The sequence below is a fragment of the Mytilus galloprovincialis genome, chromosome 9 (assembly GCF_965363235.1).
Source record: "Mytilus galloprovincialis chromosome 9, xbMytGall1.hap1.1, whole genome shotgun sequence".
NCBI lineage: Eukaryota > Metazoa > Mollusca > Bivalvia > Mytilida > Mytilidae > Mytilus > Mytilus galloprovincialis.
The window spans coordinates 56,671,517-56,686,124 of NC_134846.1; the positions used below are offsets into that span (position 1 = coordinate 56,671,517).

Below are 14,608 nucleotides of genomic sequence, written 5' to 3' on the forward strand. Positions count from 1 at the left end.
TCTGCCCTGAAAATTTCAAACCAATCAGGCAACCCGTTGGTGGGTTGCTGCCCCTGAATTGGTAATTTTCAGAAAATTTTGCAGCTTCTGGTTATTATCTTGAATATCATTATAGATAGAGATAAACTGTAAACAGCAATATTGTACAGCAAAGTAAGACCTACAAATAAGTCAACATGATCAAAATGGTCAATTGACCCCTTAAGGAGTTATTGCCATTTATAGTCAATTTTTAACAATTTTTCATAAATTTTGTAAATTTTGAAAATCTTTATTAGTTTATGATATGCACATAGACCAAGATGAGCGACACAGGCTCTTTAGAGCCTCTAGTTGTAGTTCGTTCTTATGTTGTACTGTTATACCACTTTCCCAGGTTAGAGGGGGTGGGATCCCATTAACATGTTTAACCCCGCCAGCCTGTAATTCAATGGTTGTCGTTTGTTTATGTTTTGCATATTTGTTTTTTGTTATTTTTTTACATTAATTAGGCCGTTAGTTATCTCGTTTGAATTGTTTTTCATTTTCATTTCGGGGCCTGTTATAGCTGACTATGCGGTATAGGCTTTGCTCATTGTTGAAGGTCGTACGGTGACATTGTATTTGTTAATTTCTGTGTTATTATGGTCTCTTGTGGAGAGCTGTCTCATTAGCAATCATACTACATCTTATATTTTCATACATTTTTTTATTTGGTCGGGTTGTTGTCTCTTCGACACATTCCCCATTTCCATTCTCAATTTTATACATGTATATGAAAATTGTAAATTGCTTAACGATAAGACTATTCGCAAAGGAAGTTAAGGGTAATTCCATAAACAACTATCAACAACTAAAGGGTTATTACCTGTCGAATTCATTTCGCGGCTATTTGACTCAAACACTCATACTTGATTTGTACACGCTAATATATATATCCAAATTATTAAAAAAAATCTTTAAAAAAAGCAATTTACAATACATTGGATCGGTGATATGTATTGATATTTTGTTTGTATTTTAGTATATAGGTGCCATCTAATCAACAAATGGAGGTAACCTTCGAAGACTGTCGATCATACATTATTAATCCGATATAAACATAAACATATTTATGAAAAGACAGCGAACTCGTGCAATTGGATTTTTCCATGTCTGTTTCAAACTATAGTTTTAAAATATGTGTAATTCATTTATTTACCTGTATAAAGTTAATTTTTTATTGTTGTGACATTCAAAACTCAAAAACAAACTTCAGCATCATTGGGTAAAAAACCAACTTCAGCATCATTGGGTAAAAAACAAAAAATGACCGAAAGACAAACAACAATATATAAACACAACAAACAATATAAAGACTGAGCCTTACGAACAGCCCAAAACACTGGGGTGTCCAGGAAGGTCAGCATGATCCTGCTCAACAACAAAATGATAATCATTCGTTCTTCTGTCTATCATTTTGTCCCTCGGTCTCATTTATGTATTATATACTTCTGAAACGATTAATATAATCTTATAAATGTTCACGAATCGATATAGGTTATACATATTAAAAGACAAATCCTGCTCAACATTTGACACGCTCTATAAGTATCTTTGTCGTTTTCAATTTATGGCTAGTTGTATCATCGACAATCATATTACATTTCCTTATTATTATTTTTTCTATCATCAAAGAATAATGATAGGTCTGTAGTACTGACACATGCTTGAAAAACCATTGTTGATATAAATAAATGTTCATGTCTTTTATAAAGTGTCTACCAAATGACGAATACACACTGTCCAATGAAGGAGATAAAAATAAAACAACTAAGATGCTTGAGAATTTTGATGACAACTACGATATGACCGACGCTGGTGGTAATGACATAGCAGTCTTTCGCCTAATAAAATCAACGGCTGGCTTTTATAACAATTTAACATTTGTAAGTTAAAAATACATTTAAAAAAAATCAGGAAAAGGAAAATGGTAAAATTTACATTGCTCTTAGTTATTCAAGAAAGTTATTGTTGATATTTAAAAGATGACTAAGGTTCGTTCAACTCACATACATAGTTTTTGTTGCATTTTATCAAAAAATTAGTTTTTAATCGGATTTTTGTGACAAAAATGTCGGTTATTGATTTGGGAATGTACGTCAGGCAGTCGGGCGGTCGGTCGGGCGGGCGGCAACCAAATGTTGTCCGTGCATTTATTCATGAACCTTTCAACCAAAGCTTTTAAAATTTCATTATATTGTTACTGACAACAAAATGAAGGTCAAGTTCAATAATGACGATTTTGACTTTTACCGTTCAGGAGTTATGGTTCTTGAAAGATTAAAAATGGCATTTCCAGTCGTGTCTGTTCATTTACGCATGAACTGTTCAACCAAAGCTTCCCAAATTTTAATATATTGTTACTGATGACAAAATGGAGGTCATTACTAGTTCAATAATGACGATTTTGACTTTTACCGTTCAGGAGTTATGGTTCTTGAAGATTAAAAAATGGCTTTTCCAGTCGTGTCCGTGCATTTACTCATGAACCGTTCAACCAAAGCTTATCAAATTTTAACATGTTGTTACTGATGACAAAATGGAGGTCAAGTTCAATAATGTCGATTTTAATTTTTACCGTTCATCAGTTATGGTTCTTGAAAGATCGAAAAATGGCGTTTCCATTCATGTTGTTGCATTTACTCATGACCCATTCAACCTAAGCTTTTCAAATTTTAATATGTTGATACTGATGACAAAATGGATGTCAAATTTGATATTGACGATTTACACTTTCACCGTTCATCAGTTATGGTTTTTGTGATATTGGCAGGACACACATAAATGTTAATAAATCCGGTTTGCTGTCGTTGTGACAGCCTCTTGTTCTTTCTAGTTTGAACTTTGAAGTTTACATCTTTGCATGTAGACAAATTATGTATATATTTTCTTTCTGACCTCCTAAAAGTGAAGTTTATATGTTTAACCGCATAATCTGAATGTGTGTAACTTCATTGATTTTAGGAGTATACTATTTATTAAAGATTTTCGTCACTTGTTATTTTTATTCAAAAGGAAAACTCCACGGCCCAAACTGATACTTCATCATTGGACAGACTTGTCTCGTATGAAGACGATTTACAGACTGATGTTCAAAATACGTTACAACAGGTAAAACAGTCATTTTAATGTTACTAGATATAGGAAGATGTGGTATGAGTGCCAATGTGACAATACTCCATCCAAATAACAATTTATAAACGTAAACCATTATTGGTCAAGGTACGGCCTTCAACCGAGAGCCTTGGCTCACACCGAACAGCAAGCGATAAAGGGCCCCAAAAATAACTAGTCTTAAACCATTCAAACGGGAAAACCAACGGTGTTACATGTATCTATATAAAAACGAGAAACAGTCAACTTTTACTAAAGATAGTTTTAGAAGAGGGGGTGATTAGGGTAGTTTCTGCACCTCAAAAATCCAAAATATATTATAAATCTTTCAAATAATAAATATTTTCCAATGAAAGCATACCATAGGTGCGTCTTAAATTTTTTATTGAGTGATTTGCTTTAGTTATATATTTGATAAATGACTACATGAAAAATCGATTAACTCGGCCTACTTGAAAAAGAAGGTGAAGGTATTGGTTGTGATAACGAGCTAAGCAATAGGTAAATGGGAGTGCAAATAAAAACAATAAGAAAATCATATTTTGTTTTGAGAAAAAAATAAAAAATCAAGATCCAGGTGTTAACTATAATTATTTCTTATGCAGCAAATATCCTGCAATCTGATTGGTAAATTACCCCGGTGTAAATAACACCCCATCCTTGTTCACCCTGGGATAAATAATATTTTGCCAAAAAATTAAAAAAAAAAAATTGCCAAAATAAAAATAAAAAAATGTCAAAAAAAAAAAAAAATGTCAAAAATAAAAAATAGATAAATTTTAGGACAAAAATAATAGTAATAAAAAAAAATTACCCAAAAATTCAAAAGAACACAAAATTTTTCTGAGTTTTCCCCAGAATAAAGAAAAAAAAGTATAAACTTGACAACGCGCAGCAACATCGAAGTTAAAAAATTTTTCGTTACCAATTTTTAATTTTACACCGTTGTTGAAAATTCATACACCCATTCAGCTGCGCCTCAGGGTGTATGCATTTTCAACAACGGTGTAAAATTCTGTACACCCCTGACTACACCAAGATAACTAACATTGCCGGTTTATCGATTGGTAAATTGGGGTGTAACTTAAAACATGGAGTTTTACTTATTATCAACTAGTAATGCAAAAAAAACGAAATTAATACTTTCAATCTTTATAGAAATATGGTATACAATTAATTCTGTTTTTCAGCGAAATCTAGATCTTATGTCTAAAGTATTGGATAAAGTTCCAGAAAACTCATCGCTGGTAATTTTGCCTGCAGATACGGTATTGATCGCAAAAACCATACAAGCTTGTATATCTAACATAGATGTCATGACAGAAAACTCATCAGTAAGTCTTCTTCTCTATTGATGGGTTCTTCTCTATGGATGTGTTCTTCTCTATAGATGTGTTCTTCTCTATTGATGTGTTCTTCTTTTGATGTAATCTTCTCTATTGATGTGTTCTTCTCTATTTATGTGTTCTTCTATGGATGTGTTCTTCTCTATAGATGTGTTCTTCTCTATGGATGTGTTCTTCTCTATTGATATGTTCTTCTCTATGGGTGTGTTCTTCTCTATTGATGTGTTCTTCTTTTGATGTAATCTTCTCTATTGATGTGTTCTTTTCTATTGATGTGTTCTTCTCTATTGATGTGTTCTTCTCTATTTATGTCTTCTTCTCTATTTATGTCTTTAATGTCGTCTGCTCATGCACAGGCACTTGTCTCAGATTTTTTTTGATATATAACGTTATGTTATATTAATGTATATAGGAAATTTTTTTCTGAGAAAAGTGCCTATGTGCTCATGACAATTATTATTCCTGTTTCTAATATGTTTAGAAGTTCAAACACTTAACCTAAGCAATTCATGTGTAAATTTGTTTGACTGTACATGCTTGTACATGTAATTAAAAATTATATTTTTCGAAAGATTTGCCACACATCAACACTTTTGATTCCCTCAATAAGGATACAATGAAACAGCTATTGATTAGGTTGATGGTTTATGGGAGGGGTCTAATCTTATTTCAGCGGATCCATTTGTGACAGAATGTTTGATTGCAATTTGAAATGAAATTTTGTAAATAAATATGTGATCCTAAATGTTTAATCGTAAAGACATTTCATTAAAAATTCAAGTGAGAAAATCATGGCCATATTTGCAAAGTATGTTTAAATTAAACATGTAATTATTTTTTGTTCTATTTAGGCAGAAGTTTCTACAGTTGCATATAATTTATTACAAAATATACAGAAAGTGTCTAACAAAATCCCACTACCAATGACAGAGCGAGAAAACATCCAGGAAGCAACAGCAGGTAATTATGAAGAATGTTGGACAACTCGATCGGTCCGGAGACAAGTCGGACCGATACCACTCGGACCGTCTAAGAAGACAACTCCGACCGTCAATAAGACAACTCGGATCGTCTATAAGGACAAGACAGACAAAGTATTTAAAGAGGATTTGAAGCGTTTGAATCAGTGTAACTGTTTTAAAAATACCAGATTTTACACTATAACTGCAGTCGTCTATCTTTGACATATTTAGTATGCAATTGTATTAGCATTGACTTATTTCACTTCTATAAAGACTGTTGTGCTCTGTCCCCTTATTTAAGGTCACTTGACTTTGAATCTTTTGGTTTTTTTTATGCCGCATTTATGGGCATTATGTAATCTGGTTTGTCCCGCTTCAGGTTTAAGTTTTTGGTCGAGGTAGTTTTTGATGAACTTGAAGTCCAATCAACTTGAAACTTAGTACACATGTTCCCTGTGATATAATGATCTTTCTAATTGTAATGCCAAATTAGATATTTTCACGATCCACTGAACACAGAAAATGATAGTGCGGATGGGGCATCCGTGTACTGGGGACACATTCTTGATTATTTTAAAGTTTGTAATAATGCCAATTAAAGGATAATCCTATATCATTAGTCAACGATATTTGGCACTCATTCAACGTTTTATTGTGTCTGTGCCTCTCATTTAAGGGAAAACGGTAGTATTTAATTTTCCCAGCATTAGGTTGGCCTTTTAAGGCAGGTGAAGGAAGTCAAATTAGGAGCGCTGTGATTGGATGTAAGGGTACAATATATTTTTTATTTATCTATGAATAACTGCAGTGTGTATATTTACAATATAAATTTTGAAACCTATTGAAATATTTTCTAGAGAATAATTCGAAAAGATTTCATTTTTCAATTTCATAAATTTGGTGCAAAATGACGGTGGGCATGGATAACATAAACAAGCTCCGTTGGAAGTTGGTCATGATACTATTTGGCTTTAATTTTTAAAACACAATAATAAAGTACTAACACACCATATAACTGTTTTATCCAGGTTTTTATCTTAAAAAGTGGTAAATTTAGAAAATGTTAATAATGTTGCCTATGGCAAAATAAATAGTACCGTTTTCCCTTAAGTAGTAAATATAGTCTGTCTTTCAGTATAAACGATAGATGCACGAGCATTCGGGCAATTTTAGTAATACTATATAGCACTTATATATGGCATATAATAATATAACTGTATTTTCCCTTAGATGTTCTTGGTATATTATCTGAAAATGTTGAATTCCTGTCGACTGCTAGCCAGGAGAATTTGAATAAGACCTTGACAAAAGAGATGGTTGAAGATGAGTTGATAGAGTACTACAGATATCATCCAGAGGGAATAGCAGGTTACACTTCTATTACAGATGATCTGATTCATTTAATGTATGAAAAGAAAAGAAAAATACGCGAAAGACAGACAAATATGGCTAATAGTGTAAGTTCACATAATGTTAGTAAACATTTCATGTTGCCATAGTAATGGGCTTTGACTTTGACATATGGCAGCTTAAAAAGTGGCAATTTTAAAGTGAATTTACATATTCTGTGTATCAGATAAAAGTAACTATGTTTAATATACCGTCGAAATAGTTTTGTTCATCAATTATCAATGATTATGTCTTTATTGATTTATTAAATGATTTTGACTTGTCTTGAGATACGACGGGTGCAATTTGTGAGGCTGAATCTCCATGTTAACATTTTTCGTATCAAAGTTTGATCAACTTCGTGCTTTATTTGTCCTTTTATGTGTTTCGAGTCGAGCGCCACTAATGAGTCGTTGGTAGCCGAAACGCGCGTCTGGTGTCCAAAGCTTAATCCTGGTATTTATGATATTAAGTTTATTTACAACCACTACAAGTATGCCACTGCTTGCAGAGGTTGCCCATCCGATGATATCACCAGCATAGTAATAAGCGCCTCTGTGTTGACATGATTTATCATTGATATGATCAAAATGATATAATTAGCTGTTTTCAAAATTTTTAATTTTCGAAATACTGCGGAGTTTCTTTCCCATGAATAGATAACACCTTAACGGTATCTGAAAAAAACCTTTCGACATTTTGGGTTCTTTATGCTTTTCAACTTTGTGCTTCATTTGGCCTTTTTAACGATTTCGATTTGAGCGACTGATGAGTCTTTTGGAAAATAAACTCATATCTGGCCAACGTACGTACTTGACCAGCAACAGACGGCAACCCCTGAATTACAAGCTTCCGGTATCAAATGCAAAATGTGCCGGGGTTAGAAATTATAGCGTGAATCCAACCCTCCTACTTAACCTTGAATAGTGGTTGAACAGATCAATACATTTAGAACAAACTGTATAAAACAAAAAACAAAGACTACAAACGATAAACAGTAACAGACGACACCAATTTATAGGTGTTTCCTGCTTTTCCCTGTTTGAAGGCGCTCAACCACCTCCTAAAAGAAAACAGTGGTGTAACAGTTAAAAATTGACACACAAGTCTACCTAATTCCAAAACGGACATATACCTGGCATTGCCGTCATAAAAGTTTCGAGTAACCAACCAACCAACAACTGACTTTGGAGTTTCGAGCACAAATGTTTTATGCCGAGTACTGAGTTAAGTTTATAACTGGAGGGCTCGGTATGGTGTAAGCGTATCCTGCTATGCAAGCATCACCGCGTCATGGTAATCAACACGCAGTCAAAATGACACAATCTGGAATTAAACATAATGTTACCGATGAGACTACCACACTGGTACCGTAAAAAGTAAAATCACAAAAATACCGAATTCCGAGGAAAATTCCAAAAGAAACATTCCTAATCAATTGACAAAATCAAAAGGTCTAACACATCAAACGAATGGATAACAACTTTCATATTCCTGACGTGGTAAAGGCATTTTCGTATGTAGAAAATGGTGGATTAAACCTCGTTTGAAAGCTAGCTAAGCCTCTCACTTGTACGACAGTCGCATTAAATTCCATTATATTGACAACGATATGTGTACAAAACTAACACACATAATGTCTAAAATGTAAAAAAATAGGAGTACAGAAATCAACAATGTGTTATACTCTTATTCACCACAAAAACAAACAAATATGTGACAAAGAAGCATAAATTGGCACACAGAAAAGCATATTAGCAAGAATTAAAGACAAGAATACACATATTTAACATAGAACAATAACACAATGAAGGTATATATAAGTACAGAGCCACGTCATATATGAATCAAAGAAACATAAAATGGCATAGACAAATCAAATTAGCAAAAACGGCAATAATACAAAAATGTTTTACAATAGCACAATAATGGGACATACCTAAGCATGCGGAATATGTCTTTAATAATTCGAGACTTATATATTTAGACAATTCCTTAATATGCAACTTTTTTTTAATTAATTTAATATTTTTGCAGACAAGTGCCACAGTGGATAAGCTTATTGGAACACTCGATTCAGCTATCAACATCACATCTTCAACAATAGCTTTTGGGGAAGGCGAGAAAGTTACGCGACAAAAAAACTTGAACGTTAGTATTGAAAAAGATTCCGCAGAAATGTTCCTTAATCGGTCTGAAATTAAACGGGACGGATTTATATTGGATTTACAGAATGACACTCTCGAAAATATAACAGCTACAGAACTGGAACTCCAGGTTTGTGAATTAAAGAGAAATGTCATTGGGTTTTGTACGCTCTTTTATTGACATAAAAAAAAGTTTCGATGAACAAGTTACTTATTTTTTAATCAAGCCATCTAAAAAAATCTGTAATTTCCGTTGAGAACCAGCAAATTAGGAAATCTTTTTTGAAAAAGACTGTTAAAATTCACAAACTCAGTGGTGACAGGTTAGAAACCAATGTAGATAAAGTTTTAGGACCTCTCATTCCCGAGCTTTCCTTCTCCGGATATATTAGAAAGAATTGATTTAATTTGTTCTCAATGTACTATCCAGCTGATCAATATAAATGAGTATTGATAAAATTCTCACCAGCATCGATTAGGCGTTACCATTGGTTTCTTGCCAAGCCAGTTAGTTTTGAAAGTGTGTGTATCTGTTAAGTGATTAATTGGAACTGATGGAATGCTATGGATTTATGATATCATTTAAAACTGTGTGTAATTCTTATTTTATCTTTTAAAAAAAAAGTTGTGTGTGCCCTATTGTCATTATTAAAATGGTTTGTAGTCCCTTGTCAGTCGTCTCATTTAATGTTTTGAACAAAAAAATCACTTCAAAATTCAAGCATCATCTAATATTTTTAAAACTGTTATCGATTACGAGTAGGAATAAATAGGTACAGAATGTCATGATATACCTACTGTCTTTTTAGACAATATTTTTAACATGTTTAATGGACTCCTATCCCAGGCATACATTAATAATAATTAAAAATGATTAATTGAGGGAAGTTCTACGCAGAGAAATTTACAAAACAAACAAGTTTTAAACTAGAGAAAAAAAGAAAAACTGAACTGAAAACCGAAGTTTAAGTCGAATTCAAAAAGGGGACGTCCATAAAAACTTTTTTTTTTGCTGTTTCAACTTTTGCTAGTTCGCCATTGAAAACTTTTGTTTATATCTTTATTATTTTTTTCTTAACCAAAAGGTGAGCGTTTTTAAGAAATCTCCGCTTTTGCATGCTGGTGGACATTCTCAAATCAGAGAAAGAATTATTGGAATATCTGTGCGAGATGGCAAGCGGGAAGATGTTGACATTCCATTAACCATGAGAATTCAGAACGAGGGCATAGCGTTCGCGCAGGAACACATTGCTACTTTGGGAGACAAAATGGAATTCATAAGTCCCCTTCAAGATAAAAATGATGCTGTTCTTATTTACTTAAAACCTGAAGGTTTCGATGATTCTAATATTGACGAATACAATTTCACGTTGATGGCAAAATCCAAAATATCTCCTTCCATCAACAATTACGATTTTTCCGAAAAGATTTCTACAAGAAGTTGGACAGTTTTTGGTTTCAAGGTTTTTATTCCTAGCATGACCCTGGAAGAAGGAAATGTTATAATAGCTATAAATGCTATTGAGGGTAAGAAATGCATCGTGATGGTTTCCAAACATTGTTGTCCTTTTGTTTTAAAATAAGGTATTTTATTATGCAGATACTGAAATTTAAGGACACTCTGCTGTTGATATCCTCCACAAATTTTGGTAGATAAATTAATAAAAATGGTTAATGTGGTACATATATCAAATTGTATGAGGATGTCTGTAGCAAAATGTTATAACAGGACTGTACGAAATTACATACAGTTTGCATTTATTGTTTTTAAATATGCTAAACATCGATACTACTTCTATGGCTAAAATTGTGTCATGTTACTATGAAGTTTCTTTTAAGAAATCATATTCAGGGTTGAATAGTTCGAATAGTTCAAAACAAAATTATGCGGCATGTGTTTAACATGTACTATATACCTTGATGATAAAGATCAGTATAATTAAACATTATAAGGGCATTGTTAGAAAATATTAGTCAAATGTTGTCTTTTTTTAAACTAAAAATGACTTCAATAATATCCATGGTAACATAAAAAAAAATTGTTCACTCCTAGTCCGGCCCTGGTTGTTTTGAAGAAAATGAATAAACATCAAAATTGTAGAATACATTATCATTTCTATAGATATATATATATATATATATACACACGAGTCTAAATTGAAAACTACGTTCAAACCTATGATTGCGTTGGATAAAAACCGTAATTTTTATACGTGTGCATGAAAAACAAATTTCGTTGTAGAAGGGTCTAAATACAGCACAAACAACATTTTCCAAAAGACCAAAAAAGTGAAGAAGTATATTTAAATATTTAAGGAATGACTGTAATATTTTTTACTGTATTAATTCGAATAGACAGAAAAAATATTGCAGTCATTTCTTATAATTTAATTCTAAATTCAATTTTAAACCGTAGAAAACCATAAAAAAAACGTTGATGACGTCACGGTCACATGACTAAATTATGTCTATAGGCTCATAACAAAATAACGTCAGCCAATCAGAAGACGCGTTACATACAAAATTAAATTATAATAAAAATAAAAACTTATAATATTGGGGTTGCCTTTTAAAGATCAAAAAGATATTCGACAAGGTAAGGTGTGTACTTATTATATTACCATTCCGTCCCAAATGTTCTCATTCTACTAAAGATCTACCATAATACATAAGAGCGGCTTCATTTATATTGTAATTTCCATTGCAGTAATTGCTTTTAAACATTACGTTCTCACACATTTAAAATGATTTACACATTTTTTATATATATTTGTACAGGACCCAGAGAAGAAGAAGAAATTCCATTATTAACCAATCGAAAACGTAGAAGTGTTGATGACATTGATATAAACACAAACATAACTTTGTTAACAAATATGAGTATTGCCATAGTAACTACCGGATGTAGATCGTTTGATCGACAATCACAATCTTGGAATCCGAATGGCTGTTCTGTATGTATAAAGTTTCCATAAGAAAACATAAATAGACATTTGGCTTAGTGTAAAATATAGAACTTAACCTATTAGTCACAAAGAACACATACTATTTTCACGTAAAGATATGGTTGTATATGATAGTGTATTTTTTCGTTTGAATTGTTTTACATTTGTCATTTCGAAGCATTTTATAGCTGACTATGCTGTTTGGGCTTTGCTCAATAATGAGACCGTATGGTTACCTACAGTACCTATGGTTGATGATTTATGTGTCATTTGATCTCTTGTGGGGAGTTGTCTCATTAGCTATCATACCACATCTTCTTCTTTATATTGTTAATGATTGAATATTTGATGTGTTCCCCTTTGGTATTGAAACGTAAAGGTTTTGGAGAAACTAAATGCAAGGAATCTTGAATGCAACGTAGTTAAAATGAGATAGAAACAACAAAAATACACTACAATTAAAAGACACTCTTTAATGAAGAAAGTAGATAATTCATTTAAAGGAAACATAATTTTAAAAGATACACTACGTAAATGTTAAATCAAATCAAATAGAGTTTTACAAATGTTGGTAATAAGAACACTTACTTGGTATTTAAAGAAGACAACACAAAACAAGAAAAAACGCACTGTACTGATGTTGTAGAATGCATTCATTAATATTCAATATATTATTCTTTTTTAGGTTCTGCCATTTTCAACTCTCAACGAAACAGTGTGTAGATGTCCTCCAGCAGCAGGAAAGTTTTTTGCCACTAGCTTTTTGACTCCAAACCTTATAGACTTCCATAATGTGTTTGCACAGTTTGATGCTTCTAACGCTGCTGTGTATGGCACCATGATAGGTCTATTCTTAATATATGTCGGTTTATTTATATACTTCAGACGAAAGGATAAAACTGATATTTTTAAAGTAAGTAAAACGTGAAAATGTAAGAAAAATAATTATTATCTCTTGAAGAAGTTCGCTGCTTCTAAATGAACACGACTTCCTTTTATCGAAGAGAAAATTGCAGTAAATACAAAGACATTTGCAATACTTTGTGCAAACATTAACTCAAAGAAAATTATTATAATTGCTTTTTAATGTCCTTTACCAAGTCATGAGTATGACAGTTGTTATCAAGTAGTCCGTTTTTAGTGTTTTTGTTATTCCGATGGTTTTTTTTTATAGCGTGTTTCCCAATTTTGGTTTACCATCCGGGTTGTTATCGCTTAATAGATTTATGACGTCTGAACATCAAATATACTAATATTGCCTTTATTTAACAGTTGACAATACACTTAGATAGAAGTTACACAGTCATCCTTCATTTGATAAAAAATATCATATTCTTAAAATTTTATTAATCAGGGAAATACAAACAAACATAAACAGCATTATTAAAACAATTTATTTTGTTTGATTATATACAGTTAGTTGTCAAAATGTAGTTCCCACTCAAAGAATGTCAAATCATTTTCAAGCAAATCGATATTTTCAAAAAATAGATTGCCAAGTAACTACATGGCCAATTTCTTTTAAATAAATATCATAAGATGAAGAAATGTCTGAAGTTTTATTGTTTATTTGGACGCAAGTTTCGTGAGGTTCGATTTAAAATTTTGATGGGTTGAATACTAATGCAAATTTTTACGATTTAAGAATCATGATTCGAATGCCCAGCAAATGTTTCCAAAAATATTTCTCAATGTGTTCACCCCGTGTTTAGAAAAAATATGATCCGGAATAATAATATGGTTCAATAAATAATTAAACTTCAGACATTTCTGCATATTATGGTATTTATTTGATATACATTGGTCATGTAGATACATTGTACTTGGTAATACATTTTTGAAAACATATCGACTTCAGATGCAATGATAGGCCATTTTACCATGGGAACTCACTTCTGTACGCTAACTGTATACTATAGCTGACATTTATTGACTTACAGAACATTTAGTTTAAAGATAGACGAAATACTAAGTGAATGTTTTGAATTTATATTATAGTGGATACCATATTTCATGTGTGATAACAAAGGCTGCGATGAATATTTTTACATGGTAACAATTCATACTGGTCTTCGTCCGGTATCCGGCACGAAGTCAAATGTATGTTTTATAGTAGCTGGGGAAAATAAGGATACTGGAGTTCGTATGCTGTCTGATGGAAACAAGAAGGCAAGATTTAAAAAATATCAAGTGTGGCTATTTTATTATGTAATTAAATAGGAATGTCATAAATATAAAGAGACTTTGGTGGCCGAGTGGTTTAAGTAGTTACTACAGTAACTGTAATCACTGGTCAGTCAACACTGAGGTTGTGAGGTCGAACCCGCTCGTGCGGGTGCACTCAATTCTAATATTAATTGTATAGGATTGTCAGTTTTCCTATCGAAGTTCAGTGGTTTTCTCAGAGCACTTAGGCTTCATTCACCAATAAAACTGGCCGCCCCAAAAAAGGTGCTTTAAAGTGGCTTAATTGTCTCAAAGTGAAGAAATACATCTGACTACGTTTCATCATAGTTTTGCCAAAGAACAAAATACCCGTACATTGCAGATAATTTTTATGCCCCATCTACGATAGTAGAGGGGCATTATGTTTTCTGGTCTGTGCGTCTGTTCGTCTGTCCGTCCGTCCGTTCGTTCGTTCGTTCGTTCGTCCGTCTGTCTGCTTCAGGTTAAAGTTTTTGTTC

At 32.4% G+C, this 14,608-nt stretch overlaps 1 protein-coding gene across 2 annotated transcripts in view; it reads left to right on the forward strand.

Annotated features, from left to right (window-relative positions):
* LOC143045380 (polycystin-1-like protein 3) overlaps positions 1-14,608 on the forward strand; it is an 81,171-nt gene that overhangs the window by 46,865 nt on the left and 19,698 nt on the right. For both annotated transcript variants that reach the window (XM_076217837.1, XM_076217838.1), the window contains 10 exons: positions 1,737-1,907; positions 3,037-3,132; positions 4,326-4,469; positions 5,333-5,441; positions 6,674-6,900; positions 8,870-9,109; positions 10,065-10,506; positions 11,758-11,933; positions 12,610-12,837; positions 13,923-14,093. In XM_076217837.1, coding sequence (XP_076073952.1) covers positions 1,737-1,907; positions 3,037-3,132; positions 4,326-4,469; positions 5,333-5,441; positions 6,674-6,900; positions 8,870-9,109; positions 10,065-10,506; positions 11,758-11,933; positions 12,610-12,837; positions 13,923-14,093 — 2,004 coding nt within the window. The remainder of the gene's footprint in view (positions 1-1,736; positions 1,908-3,036; positions 3,133-4,325; positions 4,470-5,332; positions 5,442-6,673; positions 6,901-8,869; positions 9,110-10,064; positions 10,507-11,757; positions 11,934-12,609; positions 12,838-13,922; positions 14,094-14,608) is intronic.